The sequence below is a fragment of the Pholis gunnellus genome (genome assembly GCF_910591455.1).
Source record: "Pholis gunnellus genome assembly, chromosome: 12".
In the NCBI taxonomy this organism is placed as follows: Eukaryota; Metazoa; Chordata; class Actinopteri; order Perciformes; family Pholidae; genus Pholis; species Pholis gunnellus.
This window is the reverse complement of record NC_136539.1, coordinates 23,920,062-23,938,509: the sequence shown is the minus strand read 5'-3', so window position 1 is coordinate 23,938,509 and position 18,448 is coordinate 23,920,062. Positions and strand designations below refer to the sequence as shown.

General features: G+C 44.2%; 1 protein-coding gene across 1 annotated transcript in view; it reads right to left on the bottom strand.

Moving 5' to 3' along the window:
• Positions 1-18,448, bottom strand: part of sema5ba (sema domain, seven thrombospondin repeats (type 1 and type 1-like), transmembrane domain (TM) and short cytoplasmic domain, (semaphorin) 5Ba) — a gene marked incomplete at both ends in the record, with an annotated part of 79,089 nt that overhangs the window by 8,385 nt on the left and 52,256 nt on the right. Inside the window, 8 exons of the mRNA XM_079170475.1 lie at positions 200-337; positions 3,131-3,301; positions 4,938-5,150; positions 6,151-6,376; positions 7,030-7,177; positions 9,315-9,458; positions 11,307-11,491; positions 12,026-12,143. Coding sequence (XP_079026601.1) covers positions 200-337; positions 3,131-3,301; positions 4,938-5,150; positions 6,151-6,376; positions 7,030-7,177; positions 9,315-9,458; positions 11,307-11,491; positions 12,026-12,143 — 1,343 coding nt within the window. The remainder of the gene's footprint in view (positions 1-199; positions 338-3,130; positions 3,302-4,937; positions 5,151-6,150; positions 6,377-7,029; positions 7,178-9,314; positions 9,459-11,306; positions 11,492-12,025; positions 12,144-18,448) is intronic.

Genomic DNA, 18,448 nt, shown 5'->3' with positions numbered 1-18,448 from the left:
TTGTATATATTTATTTATATTGTACTGTTATTTGTATTAATCCACTGTTTCACATCTACATGTTATTCTAGTTTTTATTCTACTTTATGTCATTTTATCATTTTATTGTGTTGTCTGCATCGGTATTTCTTATCTTTGGCTCGTCAGTATAAAGCCACTTTAAAGCGCTGCAGTGCATTGTGGGATATTCAGGGCTCACCAGGTATCTCGTTGCAGTCTCTGCGCTGGGTGCCGTTCCCGACGCAGGGGGCGCCGCCCTGAGCGCCGCACGCCCGGCTCCTCATCTGTAGACCCGAGTCGTCGCAGGCCGACCACAGAGACCAGGCCATCCAGCCTCCTGAGCACAGACAACACATCAGAGCCCGACGCACCGAGCACAGTGTTTGTGGTGTAAACAGGACTGTTTGACATGTTTGTCTCCTGAGCCAAAGCTTTAGCGGCGTTTCCCCGCAGCAGCAAAACAAAGAGGAGCGAGAGGGAAACTCTCAGCCGTGCACTCGCTGCACTCTTTGTTTGACCAAAAGTAAGAAGCGAGCACAAGACTTCAGTGAAAGGACCCATGAAAGGAGTTGTGTTGTTCAGGCTGCTCTCGAGTGTGCAGTCCTGGCAGCGAGAGGCCGAGTCGATGCCGAGGACAAGACGTGTCTTTACCTCCGCTATCGTCTGCTTCTCCCCACGCAGCCGTCCACAGGAAACACTAGATGCCACATGTTTCTCTCTGTGGCTGTGATTTTAACTGTATTATAAAGTCCCGCTTGATTTTTTTTTTTTAAATAAATTGGAAAACAATGGATTCTATACATCCCACATTTTTTACAAGTTTCCACAAGTGTGATCCAAACGGTGTAGTTTTCAGCCGATTGTTTAAAGAAAACACTTTTCCGTCCCTGGGGCGGTCTTTGTGGTTCAGAGGGTTAATGGCGGTGCACCACTACAGCGCGCTTTAATTGCTTCATTTATTCCCATTTATTTTTTGTCAGCCGGAGCGACCTGCGTGATCGTACTGTTGAGTCAGACCTGAGGCTCCTCGTTAGTATTCTGTCTCTACAGTCCGTCCCGCTGTCCTCCATTACTGCTGCAGACGTTAATCAAATGACCTGCGACAGCAGCATCAAATATCCCCGTGACTGACGGCCGGCTCGCCTCCAATTACCCAGCGGAGCAGCGAGATGACCCCGATAGACGGCCGTCAATAACCGGACGGCTCGAGGAGAGGTGGTTAGCAGACAGTCCAGGGGACGAGTCGGTCCACGTCAGACATGAACCGGATAAAGGAGGAGGTTAGCATCCCGGGCCGGGGGAGACAAAAGGGCGGGAAGACGTTTTCCTCTTGTTTGTGTGTAATTAGTCTGTTAGCGTGACTCGAAACCACCATGTGAGACAGATTATCAGACTTATGATACTGTGCAGCCCCTCTCCTTCAACGGAGAGAGACAAACAGACGTCTTCACAGCTGTTTCACTTATTTTTGTTGTCGTCGTGCATCTCTTTGTTATTGTCTTTATTCAATTTTTTAAAATTACGTTTTGACTGTGGTTGTTTTTGTGTCTCTTTTGGATCACTGACGTCCTTCGGAGATGTTTTGTGTCTCTTTGAGGTCATTGTGTGTCTCTTTGTAGTTGGTTTGTGTTTTCGTGTGGGCATTTTGAGTATTGTTGCAGTTGTTTCGTGTCTCTTTGTGGTTGTTTCGTGTCTCTTTGAGGTAATTTTGTGTCTCTTTGTAGTTGTTTCGTGTCTCTTTGAGGTCATTTTGTGTCTCTTTGTAGTTGTTTTGTGTCTCTTTGTGGTTGTTTCGTGTATCTTTAAGATTATTTGATGTCTCGCTGTAGTTGTTTTATGTCTCTTTGTGTGGTCATAGTCAGTCTTATTGCAGTTGTTTTGTCTCTTTGTACTTGTTTTGTGTTGCTTGCAGTTATTCTGTGTCTCGTTGTAGAGTTTTATGTCTCTCTGTGGTCATTTTGTGTCTCTTGCTGGTTGGTAAGTGTCTCTTTGAGGTGACATTTTGAAGGTGAAGGCCCCTGACAGTTTGGGCCCCTGGGCCTGAACCCTGTAGGACGGTTCAGTAAACCGTCCATGACTAAACACATACGGTGAAACATTTTGGCTTCCCAGCTAAATGAATAGAAAGATCTCACTGTGCCTGTTTTAATGTTAAACTCTAGAATGCGTCTCTTTTCGTCTCTCCGGGTGGATTAGCAGACAGATCTCTCATGAATATTTCAGTGTCCTTGTGAGAGCAGAATGGTAATAGATGGGGAGACGCAGAGGACGTTGTTATACATCTCACATCTCATCATCATATGTGAGAGGAAGGCTAACCTCCAAGCTAGAAGAGAACAAGTCAACACTACTACACCGGGTTTAATTCAATATAACTTTACCGTTAGAAACTTTCCAGTCGTTTGCCTGAACTGACCCTTTAAAAACATATTTTTCTCACTTAACTACAGTAATTTATAGTTTTATTTATCCAGGTTTTAAGAAATATAGCTCTGACATTTCTCCTCGAGGTAAAATAAATTACATTAGTGCTGCTAACAGCATTGAGAATATTAATAATTCAACAGCAACGTGTCTTTCTGTTTAAAAGTGTTCAGTGGACGACCTCGAGCAGGAGGACGCTTTCTACTCTTCACTTCACCCCCGAATGTTCATCAACGACTCCCTCTGTTACCTTGAGTCCACGGGGGGGGGAACCTATACGAAAACATCTGTTTACAAACTCTCACAGCAGTAAACGTCTCTGTTCTCCAGACGTAGGAGCACGAATACCTGAGACACTTAAACGTCTCAAGTGTTTTTAATTGATCCAGAATTCAAAGCAACACAAGATGCTTCACTGGTGACAGAAGTTCTCCTTTAAAGGGCCATGAATGAATGTCATCAAAGACACACACCTACACCTACACACACACACACACACACACACACACACACACACACACACACACACCTCATTGAATTTGAATACTCCAGCATTAGGGGATGAGATATAAGATGAAAGAAGCTACGTAGCGAACGGGACGACGCAGAGACGACCCGGCCTGGGAGACGAGAGGAAGCAGTTAAAGTGTTTAAAGTTGTGTGTGTGTGTGTGTGTGTGTGTGTGTGAGAGTGTGTGTGAGCTCACCGTCACATGTGTGTGTGTTACACAGAGCCTCCTCAGTGTGCAGACCGAGGCAGATGTCTCCTCCGCTGGAGGGCGGCGGGCTGCTGCAGGAGCGAGAGCGCTGGTAGTGACCGCCGCCGCATCCCACCGAGCACAGCGACCAGGACGACCAGCAGGACCACGCCCCCTTTACTGGGACGAGACGAGACGTTATCCATCATGAAGGAGGTCAAAGAGGACAAGAGAAGAAACAAACAACAAATACTAACATAGATGAACATATCAACAATAGAACAACTGTAATGCTACTGACACCAACACCAGCTTTTAGGGGTTTAAGATTTAACAACAACTTCAAATCTGATGACTTTGCAGTTTGCTAACGATGACGTCACAGTTGACTTTGACACCACTTCAGATTGGACTCTGTGGTCGAGGGATTCACACTAATCAGTACTTCTCCTTTCACCGTCTGCAGGGACAGTTTCTAAAACACAAACTTTACTTTTTCAGGTCAGACGTTCTGATAATGAAACTTATAATTGAACTCAGGCAAACTGTGACTTACCGACGGACACAATGTCTGCCTGCCTTTTATCTCCCTCACACACACACACACACACACACACACACACACACACACACACACACACACACACACACACACACACACACACACACACACACACACACACACACACACACACACACACACACACTATTCATTTCAATCTCCACACTGATCTATATTGCCTCCGTCCTTCTCTCTAATCTCATCATCAATTACTATTTGCTGCTCATTCTCTCTTTTGTCTCCGGCCTCGTCCTTCTGTCCTCCCTCACCTGCGTCTCCGGTGAGACCGCCGGCTACACGTGACTCTCATGGCAAACAGCTTCCTGATTGGCCGCGGGGGGGAAATAATCCAAGGCCGAGCTTCCTCAGGTCACATGGTGTCAGCGGCTAAGCTAACCGTTACGGACGCTGACGTTTAAATGCAGATCGTCTTTGCAGCAACCGATCATAAATTCATACGGTAGCACTCATTAAAATCTGTTTCTAATGTGTGTGTGTGTCCTCTGGTGTAATACGTGTATCCTGTCAGTGCAGCAGTCTGTGGTCAGCTGATTATGATTAGATGGAACTTCATTAGGACTCTTCCTGCACTGCTGCAGCTGCTGCTAACCGTTAGCTAATGAAGCTAATGATCCAAACAGCAGTGTTTCATTGACCTTCCTCTGTGTGTCTACCTCAGTGTTCATCGATTCTATTCATGAACCCACGACACACTGACAGAGTTAGAAGTGTTTCATATACATATAATATATATATATTATATATATATATATGTATATATATTATATGCAGATTTTAATCTTTCCGAATGTCCTTGAACACATCATGTGAGACGAAAGGTTCAGAAAAAGCAGCCAAATCAAAGCTTTACATTTTGATATTTTATCAAAAACATTTCATTCTAAATGTCTAATTTAAATAAAGTTCACTTGAACCAGATTGTGTAAAAACATTAAAGTGTGAAGCTATGAAGCCTTGATTGATTCAGTCTAATATTTCACCACAGTTCAGAATAAACGATAAAGTGAAGAGAGGAACACACTTAAAGGTGTCGACATTAAGAAGAAAACATCATGATGAAACCACAGTATTTATTGTGCAACTGGTGTTTTTAACTCGGATTGGATGATTTGAAGAGAACTAATTCTCACCTGATTTGAAAAGAAAAATCTGACTGAACACCAATAAATAAAGTTCTTCTTGTGTTTTGAATGAGGAGCATGAACGGACATTGTTTCTGGTGTCTTCACTCACCGGGACAGGCCTGGACGTTACAGTCCTGGTACTCCACGGGCGAGCCCCGGCACGCCACGGGGGCGCTCTTCCCCTCCGGTCCGGAGCAGCTTCTCCGGCGGGTTCGGTATCCTTTGGAGCAGCTCTGAGAGCAGCTGGACCAGGTCTCCCACGAGGACCAGCCGGCACCCGCCACCCGCACCACGGGCGTCTTCAGGAGCTCCTCCACGAGCGCTGCCAGAGAGAAACCGTGGTTAGAAGTCACAAAGAAGAGATATATGTATACATATATATTAAATATAAATATATAAGTATATCTATATATATGTAAATGTGTATATATATGTGCGCTGTGAGATTGGGAGCTCAAAGTATTTCTGGAGCGATGTGAAGCTTGCAGATGTTTGAGTGGAAGTCAAACAGTGTTCATGACTTTGCCAGCAGCCATATTTCCCTGTCTGTCCTCGTCTCAAACTCTATCTGTCTCTCGGGCGTCACGCCGTCGATGTTTCATCAGCTTGTCAGAGTCGATGCAGCAGCTCACCCCCCCCCCCCAGAGGCTGACAGGAGGAAACGAGGAATCGATTCAGGAGAGCGAGGCGTGAAAAAGCCACCAGTGGAGAGCAGTGGACTGTGACCCAGTGTGTGTGTGTGTGTGTGTGAGAGAGAGTGTGTGTGTAGGTGTGTCTGTGTGTGTGTGTCTGAGAGTGTGTGTGTGTGCTGGACTGTGACCCCGTCACTGACAGGATGTAGGGGAGCTAACAGGTCTTCATGCTCTTCTTCTCTTCTGTTTCTGTAAACACTGACTCAGATAACTGGTTTGTTATCCAGCTGACATTTCTTAAAACACTTAAAACAACAATTCCACTTCCTCTTCTTCTCCTTCTTCTCCTTCTCCTCCGTCGACTCACATTTCAAACTCTGCTAATTACGGTGAAGAGGTTGAGGAGCTTCTGTGTGAAGTAACTGTTGTCAATCAGTGATTAGACCAACAGGAGGAGAGCTAGCACCGTTAGCAGCACCGCTAACGGCTAACCAACGGAGGTTCACTTCAGTGACATCATGATGCCTTCAGGCTCTGCTCAGTGAACACGAGTACTGGCTGAAGCTACATTATAACGTTATCATGATGTGTTCACATCTGTAAAATGTAGTTTTGGTGATGAACCTGAATAAATGCAGTAGTTTGTGGATCATCAATCATCAATAATCAGTACCGGCTGGTTGAACTTACTGTCCGTCTCGCAGGCTGCCGTTCCGTCGTTGGGACAGAAGCGCGTCTCCACCTTCCTGCGTCCGATCTGCAGCTCGTGAGGATCGGACAGGTGAGCTCGGCACATGTAGCGCATCCTCTGCTCCTGGCGGGCGCCGCCCTGCGTCACGTTGACGGGCATCCAGGGCGTCCAGGGCGTGTTCCTCTTCACCTCGGGACACGCCTCCAGGTTACAGGCCTTGTACTCCTGAATGAGGAAGAGGAGGAGGAAGAGGAGGGTTACAACTTGACCCTGCTAGAGGAATTCTAGACGCCAGTTATTCTGCTAACTAACCTTCAATACGGGACCAGTTTAAATGATATGATCCCCTTTAGTCACATGATGAAACGTTGAAGGAAGATCCATGAGGATCAATAGAATTCATCCTTCAGGGAACTTTAACATCCATTTACAGTGACTAGTTATTGAGATGTTTCTATTTCAACCTTCAACATGAGATCGACTTTAAATCGATCTCTGACTCAAAGTGTCTCCTGTTCCTATAAAAGAGATGAACTGTTGATTATTTCTCAATCTGTTAAGACCTCCAGCTGCTCCACAGAGACCGGCAGTCATCTCAGAGGTAACGATCAGATTTGAGTTTCCCACATAAAAAAAGAAGAAGAAGAACAAAGGTGACATTTTGTTTTTGACGTCACAGATTTCGTTGACATTTGAAGAGACGGGAGTGAAGCGTGGACGTGCTGACACCGCGTCGTTATCAACCACGCTGCATTACAGTTCAGCCTCGTCAGAGGATCAACACGCATGGATTCACATGTTCTCACAAAGCCACAGCAACAACAACATGTGTCCCTGAACACAAATGTGAGCTCCACGTGTCCTCGTATGTTTCCTACCAGAGCACATGCTGGACAGCTGTTTCCGTTCTCACAGGACCGGACTCTGGAGTGGACTCCGCCGCCGCACTCCGTGCTGCACTTGGTCCACGACCCCCACGGGGACCAGAAGACCGGCTGTGGACAGGAGACGCCCTCGTTGCAGAACCTGAAGAGAGAGCGAGAGAGTTGGGTTTGTAATTTATTTATATATATATATATATATATATATATATATATATATATATATATATATATACATACATCTATTTACTATTTGTTGTATGTCTATGTGCATATGCATATATACTGTATATGTGTATATATATACACATCTACATATATGTCTACTAGAGACTAAAGACCCGACCCACTAGAGACTAAAGACTCGACCCACTAGAGACTAAAGACTCGACCCACTAGAGACTAAAGACCCGACCCACTGGAGACTAATGACTCGACCCACTAGAGACTAAAGACTCGACCCACTAGAGACTAAAGACCCGACCCACTGGAGACTAAAGACTCGACCCACTAGAGACTAAAGACCCGACCCACTGGAGACTAAAGACTCGACCCACTGGAGACTAAAGACCCGACCCACTGGAGACTAAAGACTCGACCCACTAGAGACTAAAGACTCGACCCACTGGAGACTAAAGACCCGACCCACTGGAGACTAAAGACTCGACCCACTGGAGACTAAAGACCCGACCCACTAGAGACTAAAGACTCGACCCACTAGAGACTAAAGACTCGACCCACTGGAGACTAAAGACCCGACCCACTGGAGACTAAAGACTCGACCCACTGGAGACTAAAGACTCGACCCACTGGAGACTAAAGACTCGACCCACTGGAGACTAAAGACTCGACCCACTGGAGACTAAAGACTCGACCCACTGGAGACTAAAGACTCGACCCACTAGAGACTAAAGACCCGACCCACTAGAGACTAAAGACTCGACCCACTGGAGACTAAAGACTCGACCCACTGGAGACTAAAGACTCGACCCACTAGAGACTAAAGACCTGACCCACTAGAGACTAAAGACCCGACCCACTAGAGACTAATGACTCGACCCACTAGAGACTAAAGACCCGACCCACTAGAGACTAAAGACTCGACCCACTAGAGACTAAAGACTCGACCCACTAGAGACTAAAGACTCGACCCACTAGACTAAAGACTCGACCCACTAGAGACTAAAGACTCGACCCACTAGACTAAAGACTCGACCCACTAGAGACTAAAGACTCGACCCACTAGACTAAAGACTCGACCCACTAGAGACTAAAGACTCGACCCACTAGACTAAAGACTCGACCCACTAGAGACTAAAGACTCGACCCACTAGAGACTAAAGACTCGACCCACTAGACTAAAGACTCGACCCACTAGAGACTAAAGACTCGACCCACTAGAGACTAAAGACTCGACCCACTAGAGACTAAAGACTCGACCCACTAGAGACTAAAGACACGACCCACTAGAGACTAAAGACTCGACCCACTAGAGACTAAAGACTCGACCCACTAGACTAAAGACTCGACCCACTAGAGACTAAAGACTCGACCCACTAGAGACTAAAGACTCGACCCACTAGAGACTAAAGACTCGACCCACTAGAGACTAAAGACTCGACCCACTAGACTAAAGACTCGACCCACTAGAGACTAAAGACTCGACCCACTAGAGACTAAAGACTCGACCTACTAGAGACTAAAGACACGACCCACTAGAGACTAAAGACTCGACCCACTAGAGACTAAAGACTCGACCCACTAGACTAAAGACTCGACCCACTAGAGACTAAAGACTCGACCCACTAGAGACTAAAGACTCGACCCACTAGACTAAAGACTCGACCCACTAGAGACTAAAGACTCGACCCACTAGAGACTAAAGACTCGACCCACTAGAGACTAAAGACTCGACCCACTAGAGACTAAAGACACGACCCACTAGAGACTAAAGACTCGACCCACTAGAGACTAAAGACTCGACCCACTAGACTAAAGACTCGACCCACTAGAGACTAAAGACTCGACCCACTAGAGACTAAAGACTCGACCCACTAGAGACTAAAGACTCGACCCACTAGAGACTAAAGACTCGACCCACTAGACTAAAGACTCGACCCACTAGAGACTAAAGACTCGACCCACTAGAGACTAAAGACTCGACCTACTAGAGACTAAAGACACGACCCACTAGAGACTAAAGACTCGACCCACTAGAGACTAAAGACTCGACTTGTTGTGTTTTGACTGTTTGAATAATAAAGATTATTTTTATTATCCACCTCTCGTCCCGGCTCGGCCCCACACACACTCGTCCTCCGTGACGAGGCGACGGGTTGTTACAGGAACGCTGACGAAGCTCGAAGCCGGTACCACAGGAAGTGCTGCACTGTCCCCATGACGACCACGGCGTCCAGCCTCCGTTTCTACGGCAACAGAGACAAAGGAAAAGAGAAACGCATGAAGAACCTTTTAGATTATTCTAGTCATCACTAGAAACACACACACACACACACACACACATTCAATCTGTTTAAGTGCTTTGTTCCTGGGTAGCACTTCTCATGATTTAATTGCCACTTTCTGCAAAAGCACAATTCAATTTTAGGAAACCGCGGATTAAATCTTCGCCCGGCGAAGGTGGCCGAGCTCTTCGTCTGAGCTCTGCTCTCTGTGAGCTCTGATTGGACGGTTCCCTCTGCAGACAGAGGAGACGATAAGGTGTCATAGAGAAGCTGGATGTTCTGATGAGACTCCTCGCGTTGGCGATGTTTCTCGTGTTCTGTCGGGGCGTAAGTTGTGCCGTCGAGGTGGAAGCTTCAAAGTCAGTGAGGACGCAGAGATGTTGGAGGTCTCACTTGTTTCATGGGCTCCATTTCACTGAGCCACGCTACATTATAACCTCAATCTATGTATTTATGACAGATCTTATTGTTATATATTAGTGCTGGGAAAGTTAACGCATTCATTCATTAACGCCGACAATTATATTATCGCACGTTAACGCAGTTTTTTTATTTTTTCTTAAGCGGACATTTTTAACACAAAAACCGGGCAGCGAGCGGTGAACAGCTGCTGCGCACACACGACCGTCTCGTTACAGGATCGTGACAATATCAAAATACATATTGTCGTGTTTTTAAATAAACTTATAAGCACGAGAGAACTATATATATATATATATATATATATATATATTCAACATGTTAAAGTGTTTCTGATGATGGAAAACGAATGGAGGCTCCTCACGTCTACACTGATAAACGGTGTAGTTTTGGCGTTTAAAGAAGGGTTAAAACACAAAGAGGAGCTCTACACAGAGCAGAGGAATGTATCGGGGCAAACGATAAAACACAATGAAATCAATTCAAATAGAATAAAAATGAACTAAATTAAAACAAGAGCTGGCAATGAATAGCGTTTAAACAGTATGATTAAGATGTGATGGTTTCATTTGATGAAGGAAACTATCGGGTTCCATTTCTTTATATCAGAACAGAACTCTGCCCCGAGGCTGCCGAAGCAGCTGCATCACTTCATGATGGATTATTCTGTAGTTATCCAGCGGTTTGAGAGGATCTCAGAGCAGGATTTCATCTGCTTTGTTCTCGTGCTTCTCTAGTATTTTCTGAATGTGCCGAAGAATCATTTTTAGGAGGAAAGAACGAGACGATGAAGAGTTTCTCTAATGATCCTCGACCAATCACAGCTGTCCGTCTCTTCACATCGCACATGATGTCATCACGGTAGGAGGTGCCAGGAACCAAAATGTAAGCGCTAAATAAAAAGCGACTGTAACCTAAACCTAAACATCACTCCTCCTCTTCATCAATGTTTACGTATGAAGAGTTCTCTGAGCTCCTATTGGTCGAAACCACGTCGTGGAAGGCAAACAAAGAATCAATAACACCACCAATGTGTTTACGTCTTTCCTCTTTGTTTGTACATGTTTGTACTTTAGTTAGAACACATCTGTCCGTCTGGCACATTAATAGTTATATCGTCATCATTATATTATTATTTCTTAATTTTCTGAGATTGGACGAGTGAGTTCAAACCTTTATTGAATTAAATATGCATACAAATCTAGATTATTATGATTATTATGTGACAGTAATCTAAACCGTGGTAGTCTGATGTTTTTACTCCTCGTAGTTTGCACATAAAATACTTTATTTCTTGTCTTTTCTTATATCTGGCACATTGATAGTTCTATTCTTATATTTGCAGTGATTGCTGTGAGTAGTTCAGACCGTGACATGGAGGATTCCTACCTGGAGCAGTTGGAGACTTCGATGGTGGGGCCCTCACAGTTCCGGCCTCCACAGCGGGGGGGCGGGCTGTCACATGACCTGGAGCGACACAAGCACGAGCTCACGCCGTCCGCCCCGTCGTCGTTGTTGCACGGCTGCCATGGCGCCCAGGGGCCGAAGCCGCCGTTGGTGGTTTGGTTCCGCAGCTGGAAAACAAAAAATAGTGTTTATTCTGTCAGATCGTTTTAATTTAGACTAAATCATAAACTGTTGATAAGAAGTGGTCGTGGTCGGCGTGACGTCTCTCGTTGGTTTGTGGACTGATGTTTTGAATCATTGAGGTTGAAGGTGTGGCCGTCGCCATCTTGTTTTTTTGCAGCCAGTGAACAGGAAGTGACATATCTGGACTGAGGAGTGACGTAGAGACGCCGTATACGTCTCTGGTAGAGACCTGTCAATCACTGTGTAGCCCCGCCCCTAAAGCATCCCCTGCTTTATGGTCTGTGTGACTCTAAATGGACCATCATTTACTAAATGAACATCATGCTGTATTGAAGAAGACTTGAAACTAGAGATTGAGACCATAAACTCATGTTTACAATGTTTACTGAGGTAATAAATCAAGAGAGAAGTAGAGTCATTTTCTCATAGACTTCTATACAACCAGAGGAGTCGTGAGTAACGGATGATGACGACCACTGTGTCATGTGACGGATGACATCATCAGGTTCTTTAGTTACCGGACACACGGTGATGTTCTGCTTCCACTGGCTCATGTTGGAGCTCTCCTCCAATGAGGTGCAGCGACGCTGCCTGAAGTCCCACCCACAGTACGGGTCCCTCGCCTCCAGACACAGTCTGTAGGGGGGAGGAGAGAGGAGAGAGAGGAGGGAGAGAGGAGGGAGAGAGGAGGGAGAGGAGGGAGGAGGGAGAGAGGAGGGAGGAGAGAGAAGGAGAGAGGAGAGAGGAGGAGAGAGGAGAGGGAGGGAGGGAGGAGGATAAGCAAAATAAACTTGATTAAAAACGTGTTTAACTTCCAGTTTGAAGAACTCAAACACAGCAGAGATTTAACTCCACATCAGAATAACGTCTGGAGGTTAAAGTCACAATGTTCTTTGTGTTCTTTGTGAAAACACTTTGAAAAGGAAACGCTGTGGATCAAAGACCTGTTTATGAATGAATGAAATAAGAAGCCGTGTGACTGCAGCACATGTGAACTCTCCTTTTATCTGCATTGTGAACTCCTCAGCAGACGTCTGTGTTCCTCACACACGGTGATTAAATATGAGAGAAGCTCCTCCAGTCAAACAACGCTTAATGGCTGCTAATGAAATCTAAAGCCGGTAAAGACCACGCTAAGCCAGCTGAGCTATGTGGACGCCTCAGGAACGCCTGAACAGCTCCTCTGTTCAGCTGAGAGGAGACGCTCCTGTTGTTGTGTTGTTGTTGTGTTGTTGTGTTGTTGTCGTCCCTGGCTCAGACTCTATATTTGAAGAGCCCTGTAGGGTTTTACCACAGAGGTTGAGGAATTAAGGAATAAATACAAATAATTACATATAATAATACTAATTATTAAAAGTAACATTATCAGAGATCAGAGACTAGAAACACATGTTTTACTGAGGAGAACCATCGTCAGAACTTTATTTACACTGTGATGGTTAACGATAAACTTTATTTACACTCTGATGGTTAACGATAAACTTTATTTACACTTTGATGGTTAACGTTAAACTTTATTTACACTCTGATGGTTAACGTTTAAACTTTATTTACACTCTGATGGTTAACGTTAAACTTTATTTACACTCTGATGGTTAACGTTAAAACTTTATTTACACTCTGATGGTTAACGTTAAACTTTATTTACACTGTGATGGTTAACGTTAAACTTTATTTACACTGTGATGGTTAACGATAAACTTTATTTACACTCTGATGGTTAACGTTAAACTTTATTTACACTCTGATGATTAACGTTAAAACTTTATTTACACTGTGATGGTTAACGTTAAACTTTATTTACACTGTGATGGTTAACGTTAAAACTTTATTTACACTGTGATGGTTAACGTTAAACTTTATTTACACTCTGATGGTTAACGTTAAACTTTATTTACACTGTGATGGTTAACGTTAAAACTTTATTTACACTCTGATGGTTAACGTTAAACTTTATTTACACTCTGATGGTCAACGTTAAAACTTTATTTACACTCTGATGGTTAACGTTAAACTTTATTTACACTGTGATGGTTAACGTTAAAACTTTATTTACACTCTGATGGTTAACGTTAAACTTTATTTACACTGTGATGGTAAACGTTAAAACTTTATTTACACTCTGATGATTAACGTTAAACTTTATTTACACTCTGATGGTTAACGTTAAACTTTATTTACACTGTGATGGTTAACGTTAAAACTTTATTTACACTCTGATGATTAACGTTAAACTTTATTTACACTCTGATGGTTAACGTTAAACTTTATTTACACTACAGATCCGTTACACCCTAGCGGGCACCTTCACCTTCACCAATCCACAGATCACTGAACCTCAGCAGAGCGCTGCCATTTTGGCTCAAGGTCGACTACATTGTGTTAGTGATGGCTGGTTAGTACGGTCATCATGGCTGAAGGAGCCTCATTTAGCTTCCTGATTACACACACACACACACACACACACACACACACACACACAGACACACACACACACCATGACTGTGATCAGCTGAGCAGAACGATGTATGTGTTCGTATTTAAGGATGGAATGACATGGTATTAATGTGAGAGGCGGGGCCTGATTAGCTCTAAGACTCCCGACCTCAGAGAGACTCAGTTACAGCAGGATGCACCCGGCTGATCGAATCAGGAGAAAAAGAGCTCTTTAGACCAGAAGGAGATGAAATCATCTGGAGAGAAACACTGAGGAATTAAATCACTTGTCAGGTGAGGAGGGTGGTAAAATATTCACACAGCTACAGGCTCCTAAAACACAAGAAATGATAATAGTCGCTCTGCATCAGTGTCCTTACAAATATATATATATATATATATATATATATATATATATAAATATATCTACATCCATCTGGATTCACCACTTCTTTCAGCCAATCTGTGCTGATTGATATCACAGACTGTTTATAAGAAGTGGACGTAGTCGATGTGACGTCTCTCGTTGGTTTGAGGACGTTTTGATGCCTCAAGTTCGGCATTTTGGCCGTCGCCATCTTGTTTTTTTGCAACCAGTGAACAAGAAGTGATCATATGTGGACTGAGGAGGAGTGACGTAGAGACACCGTATACGTCTCTGGTAGAGACCTGTCAATCACTGTGTAGCCCCGCCCCTAAAGCATCCCCTGCTTTATGGTCTGTTTGACTCTAAATGGACCATCATTTACTAAATGAACATCATGCTGTATTGAAGAAGACTTGAAACTAGAGATTGAGACCATAAACTCATGTTTACAATGTTTACTGAGGTAATAAATCAAGAGAGAAGTAGAGTCATTTTCTCATAGACTTCTATACAACCAGAGGAGTCGCCCCCTGGTGGACACTAGAGAGAATGCAGCTTTAACACGTGAAGCTTTGGACTCTTCAGAACCGGAGGTTGACAACTGGTCTATAAAGAACACTTCTATCCCACAATGCAATGCACAAAGGACAAATAGCAGCAGAGGGGAAATCTTGGAAAACAAAGCAAACAAAAAAAAGGTGTTGAATCTGTGTGAGGTTTGATTGACAACACTACATGCTGCATCACTTCTTTTACTACTAACAGTGAAAGCAGTGTAGCATCCGTCCTGTTCTCTGCTGATTTAATATGAGCTTTGCAGTGTCAGTAGTTTCCTTCACCAGAGGCCATTTAACAGACGAGGATCTGCTATTGGAGAAGAAGAAGAGGCCGTTTAGCTCCCAGTCTGACCTTTTCTGCCGCTGCATAAAACACCAGCCGAGCCACTTCTCAGTGACTTCCTGTCCTGACGGCTTTGCTTATACACGTCTGCTCGAGTGTCGTCGTGAGATAAATCTGCCTGGATTCTCTCTGCGGGGGGTTTAATTGGCGTTTTAAATCGTTTGTGGACGTCATAAAAGAAGAAACCCAGTGTCTCCTTTTTATTACAGGCCCTTAAACAACTAGACATAAAAACAATAGTTCACCTCGTCCTCTAATGGCCGGCCGTCGGGGGGTGTAATTGCAAATATGATCACCAGAACTGATAAATTATGGATTTTAAACCGGCCATTATTAGCTGTAGCGCTGTCACTCTGGGAATGCATCAGCATCAGTCTGTCTGCAGGCTCGGTTTAACATACGACTGCACACGACCGCCTCTCTCCGTCTCTCCACACCAGCGAAGGCATTGTTGTTCTTTTGGCTCTCTGGAGACCCACCGCTGACAGGCCCTCAGTCCTCGTCCTCTCCCCAGGAGACGCAGCTCATCCCTGGGGCCGTTTTCTCCCGCTGCGCTGGGCCGAGTCGGCCATTTAAGGAAGTCTGCTGGTGATGAATAGGGAAACACAGACAACTCCTGCTAGCACTCAGCGCTAATACATCCAATTAGGCCCAGTTGGAGGCAGCCCGAGGCTCCACAAAAATAAAAATAAAAAATAAAAAACGAGGGAAACAAAAGTGAGATGGCCGTCTGCCAAAGAATGCCTGCTGTCCTCCACGAACAATGTTATCCTCTGCTGAATAAACGCAGAGGCAGAGACAAGCTGCGAGGTTATTATTATTACTAAGACAGAGATAGATAGAGGAGGAATATGAATATATATAAAAGAAAAGACAGAGATGCAGAAAGAGGAAACAGACATGAAGGACAGAAACAAGAACTGCTGTCAATAGAAACATTTATTTTTAGACTTGTTTTAACATGAATTAGTTTGTTTGTTTATCATATTATATTGTATATTTTTGTATTTTTTATTCTTAAATCTTGTCTTATACTCGAGCATATTACTGTCATGCACACATCATCAAGCTGAAGAAGCTGTCTGTGATTTATGAGCAGCTGTGTGATGAGATGTGTGATCGTCTACCGAGCAGCCAAACGACCTGAAGACCTAAAACACTTTAAATCGCTTGTTTCAAATAATGTGCAGCCGACTTACAAACTACATTTATCACAAACTGCTTTCTCCGTCTCCTGCAGACGTTCAGCCGGACTGTCTCCAGATCAGACTGTTCACTGTCAAATGTCAAAGAGGATCATCAACTTTTATCAGTCTCAGATATCAACTTTTATCAGTCTCTCTGTTAAATGAGAGATTCATTACCCTGCAGGCAGAAGGTGATTTAACAGGTTCTGTTCTGTGTTTAGCTCAACAGTTTAGAGAATAAGACGAAGCTGAGAGACGCAGACAATAACACGCAAACCTGTGTGATGCTTCAGCACCACGGACAGCGCCACAGATCTACCAACACTCATGAAACCCTAGGACTGATTTATACTGCTTTTATATTAATTTGTTCAGCTTGATTCAATAGATCCATATATTGTCCCAACACGATTCCAAGGCTGGAATAATCAATAACAGAAGGATTCTAAGTGACACAAACAACATTTAGTTCAAGGATGGATGAGTGAGGTAGACCAGACTAACCAGGAAGCATCCTCAAGTCAAAGCTTCACGTGTTAAAGCTGCATTCTCTCTAGTGTCCACCAGGGGGCGACTCCTCTGGTTGTATAGAAGTCTATGAGAAAATGACTCTACTTCTCTCTTGATTTATTACCTCAGTAAACATTGTGAACATGAGTTTATGGTCGCATGATGTAATTTGGTTGTATGGGAACCTGCTGCCTCTTCAGGTTAGCAGATCTACGTGTTCTGTTATCGGAGCTAATCTATGGTTCATGTTACAACTTTCCCCCAGGAAGGCAGCAGAGCAGTTTGACTCTGTCAGCATCGGGGGATTTGAGAAGTGATGAGCTGGAGGTGAAGAAAGTCCAAATCAAGACTGAACAAAAAGAGAGGAGGAGGAGGAGGAACCAGACAGAAACAAACAGAGAGAGACACAATGATTACACCAAAGCCTGTAATAAAAGTAACAGCAGTAATAAATACGTCTCCCTCTGTCTCCCTCGGTCCTCTCAGCCGCTGAAGTGTTGCTCTGATTGTTGGTAGAGGCTCAGCAGCAGTGAGCTGCAGAGAGCAGCCACAGCCGGACCCCCACAGAGACCATCAGCACCGTCTCCAGCTCTACTGTAGATACTGTCATATACAAAGTGCTGCTCCTCTATGAACACCACCATCACCACTAGTAGAAGAGAGAACTACAACATGGCTTTAGTGCAGAACAACACAGTTATGATGACATAGATCATAACAAAAGAAAGAGAAGAAAGTTGAATTTCTTTGATACATTTTACAATAATTGTAAAAACACTATAATCCGTATCTTCAACATGTTTCCACAAGAGTTACCAATGATGGAAAACAATGATGGAGGCTCCATGAGCTATATTAAACTATTTACATATTTACATCCTCTCCTCTCCTCTCCTCCCCTAACCTCTCCTCCTCTCCTCTCCCCTCCTCTCTCCCCTCCTCTCTCCTCTCCTCTCTCCTCTCCTCTCTCCTCTCCTGTCCTCTCTCCTCAGATGACTCAATCATGACTTCATAGTTTCACACTTTAATGTTTTTACACAATCTGGTTAAAGTGAACTCTTCATTAGAGGAGACATTTATAATGAGAACATAAAGAATAAAATGTTTTTGAGGAAATATCACAATTTTAAGCTCATGATGTGTTCAAGGACTGTCGGAAAGAAGAAAGTTGGACTATATGACGGACTTTACAGCTTCTGTCTGTGATAAACGGTGCAGTTTTGGCGAAACCAAAGCTGCTTTAAAACATGTGACACACACCGGATTTAACAAGCAGCCACACACACACACACACACACACACACACAGGCGGCAGCAGAGATGCTAGTGGTTAGCGGTTTCCCTCCATGACCACTTAGTGGTTTCCTGATGTTGTTTTAAACTCCTGCTGCAGGCGGGCTGAGCTGCCAGGTCAGCGTTAATCACACACACACACACACACACACACACACACACACACACACACACACACACACACACACACACACACACACACACACACACACACACAGAACCAGAGTTTAACTATCAGCAGCAGGACA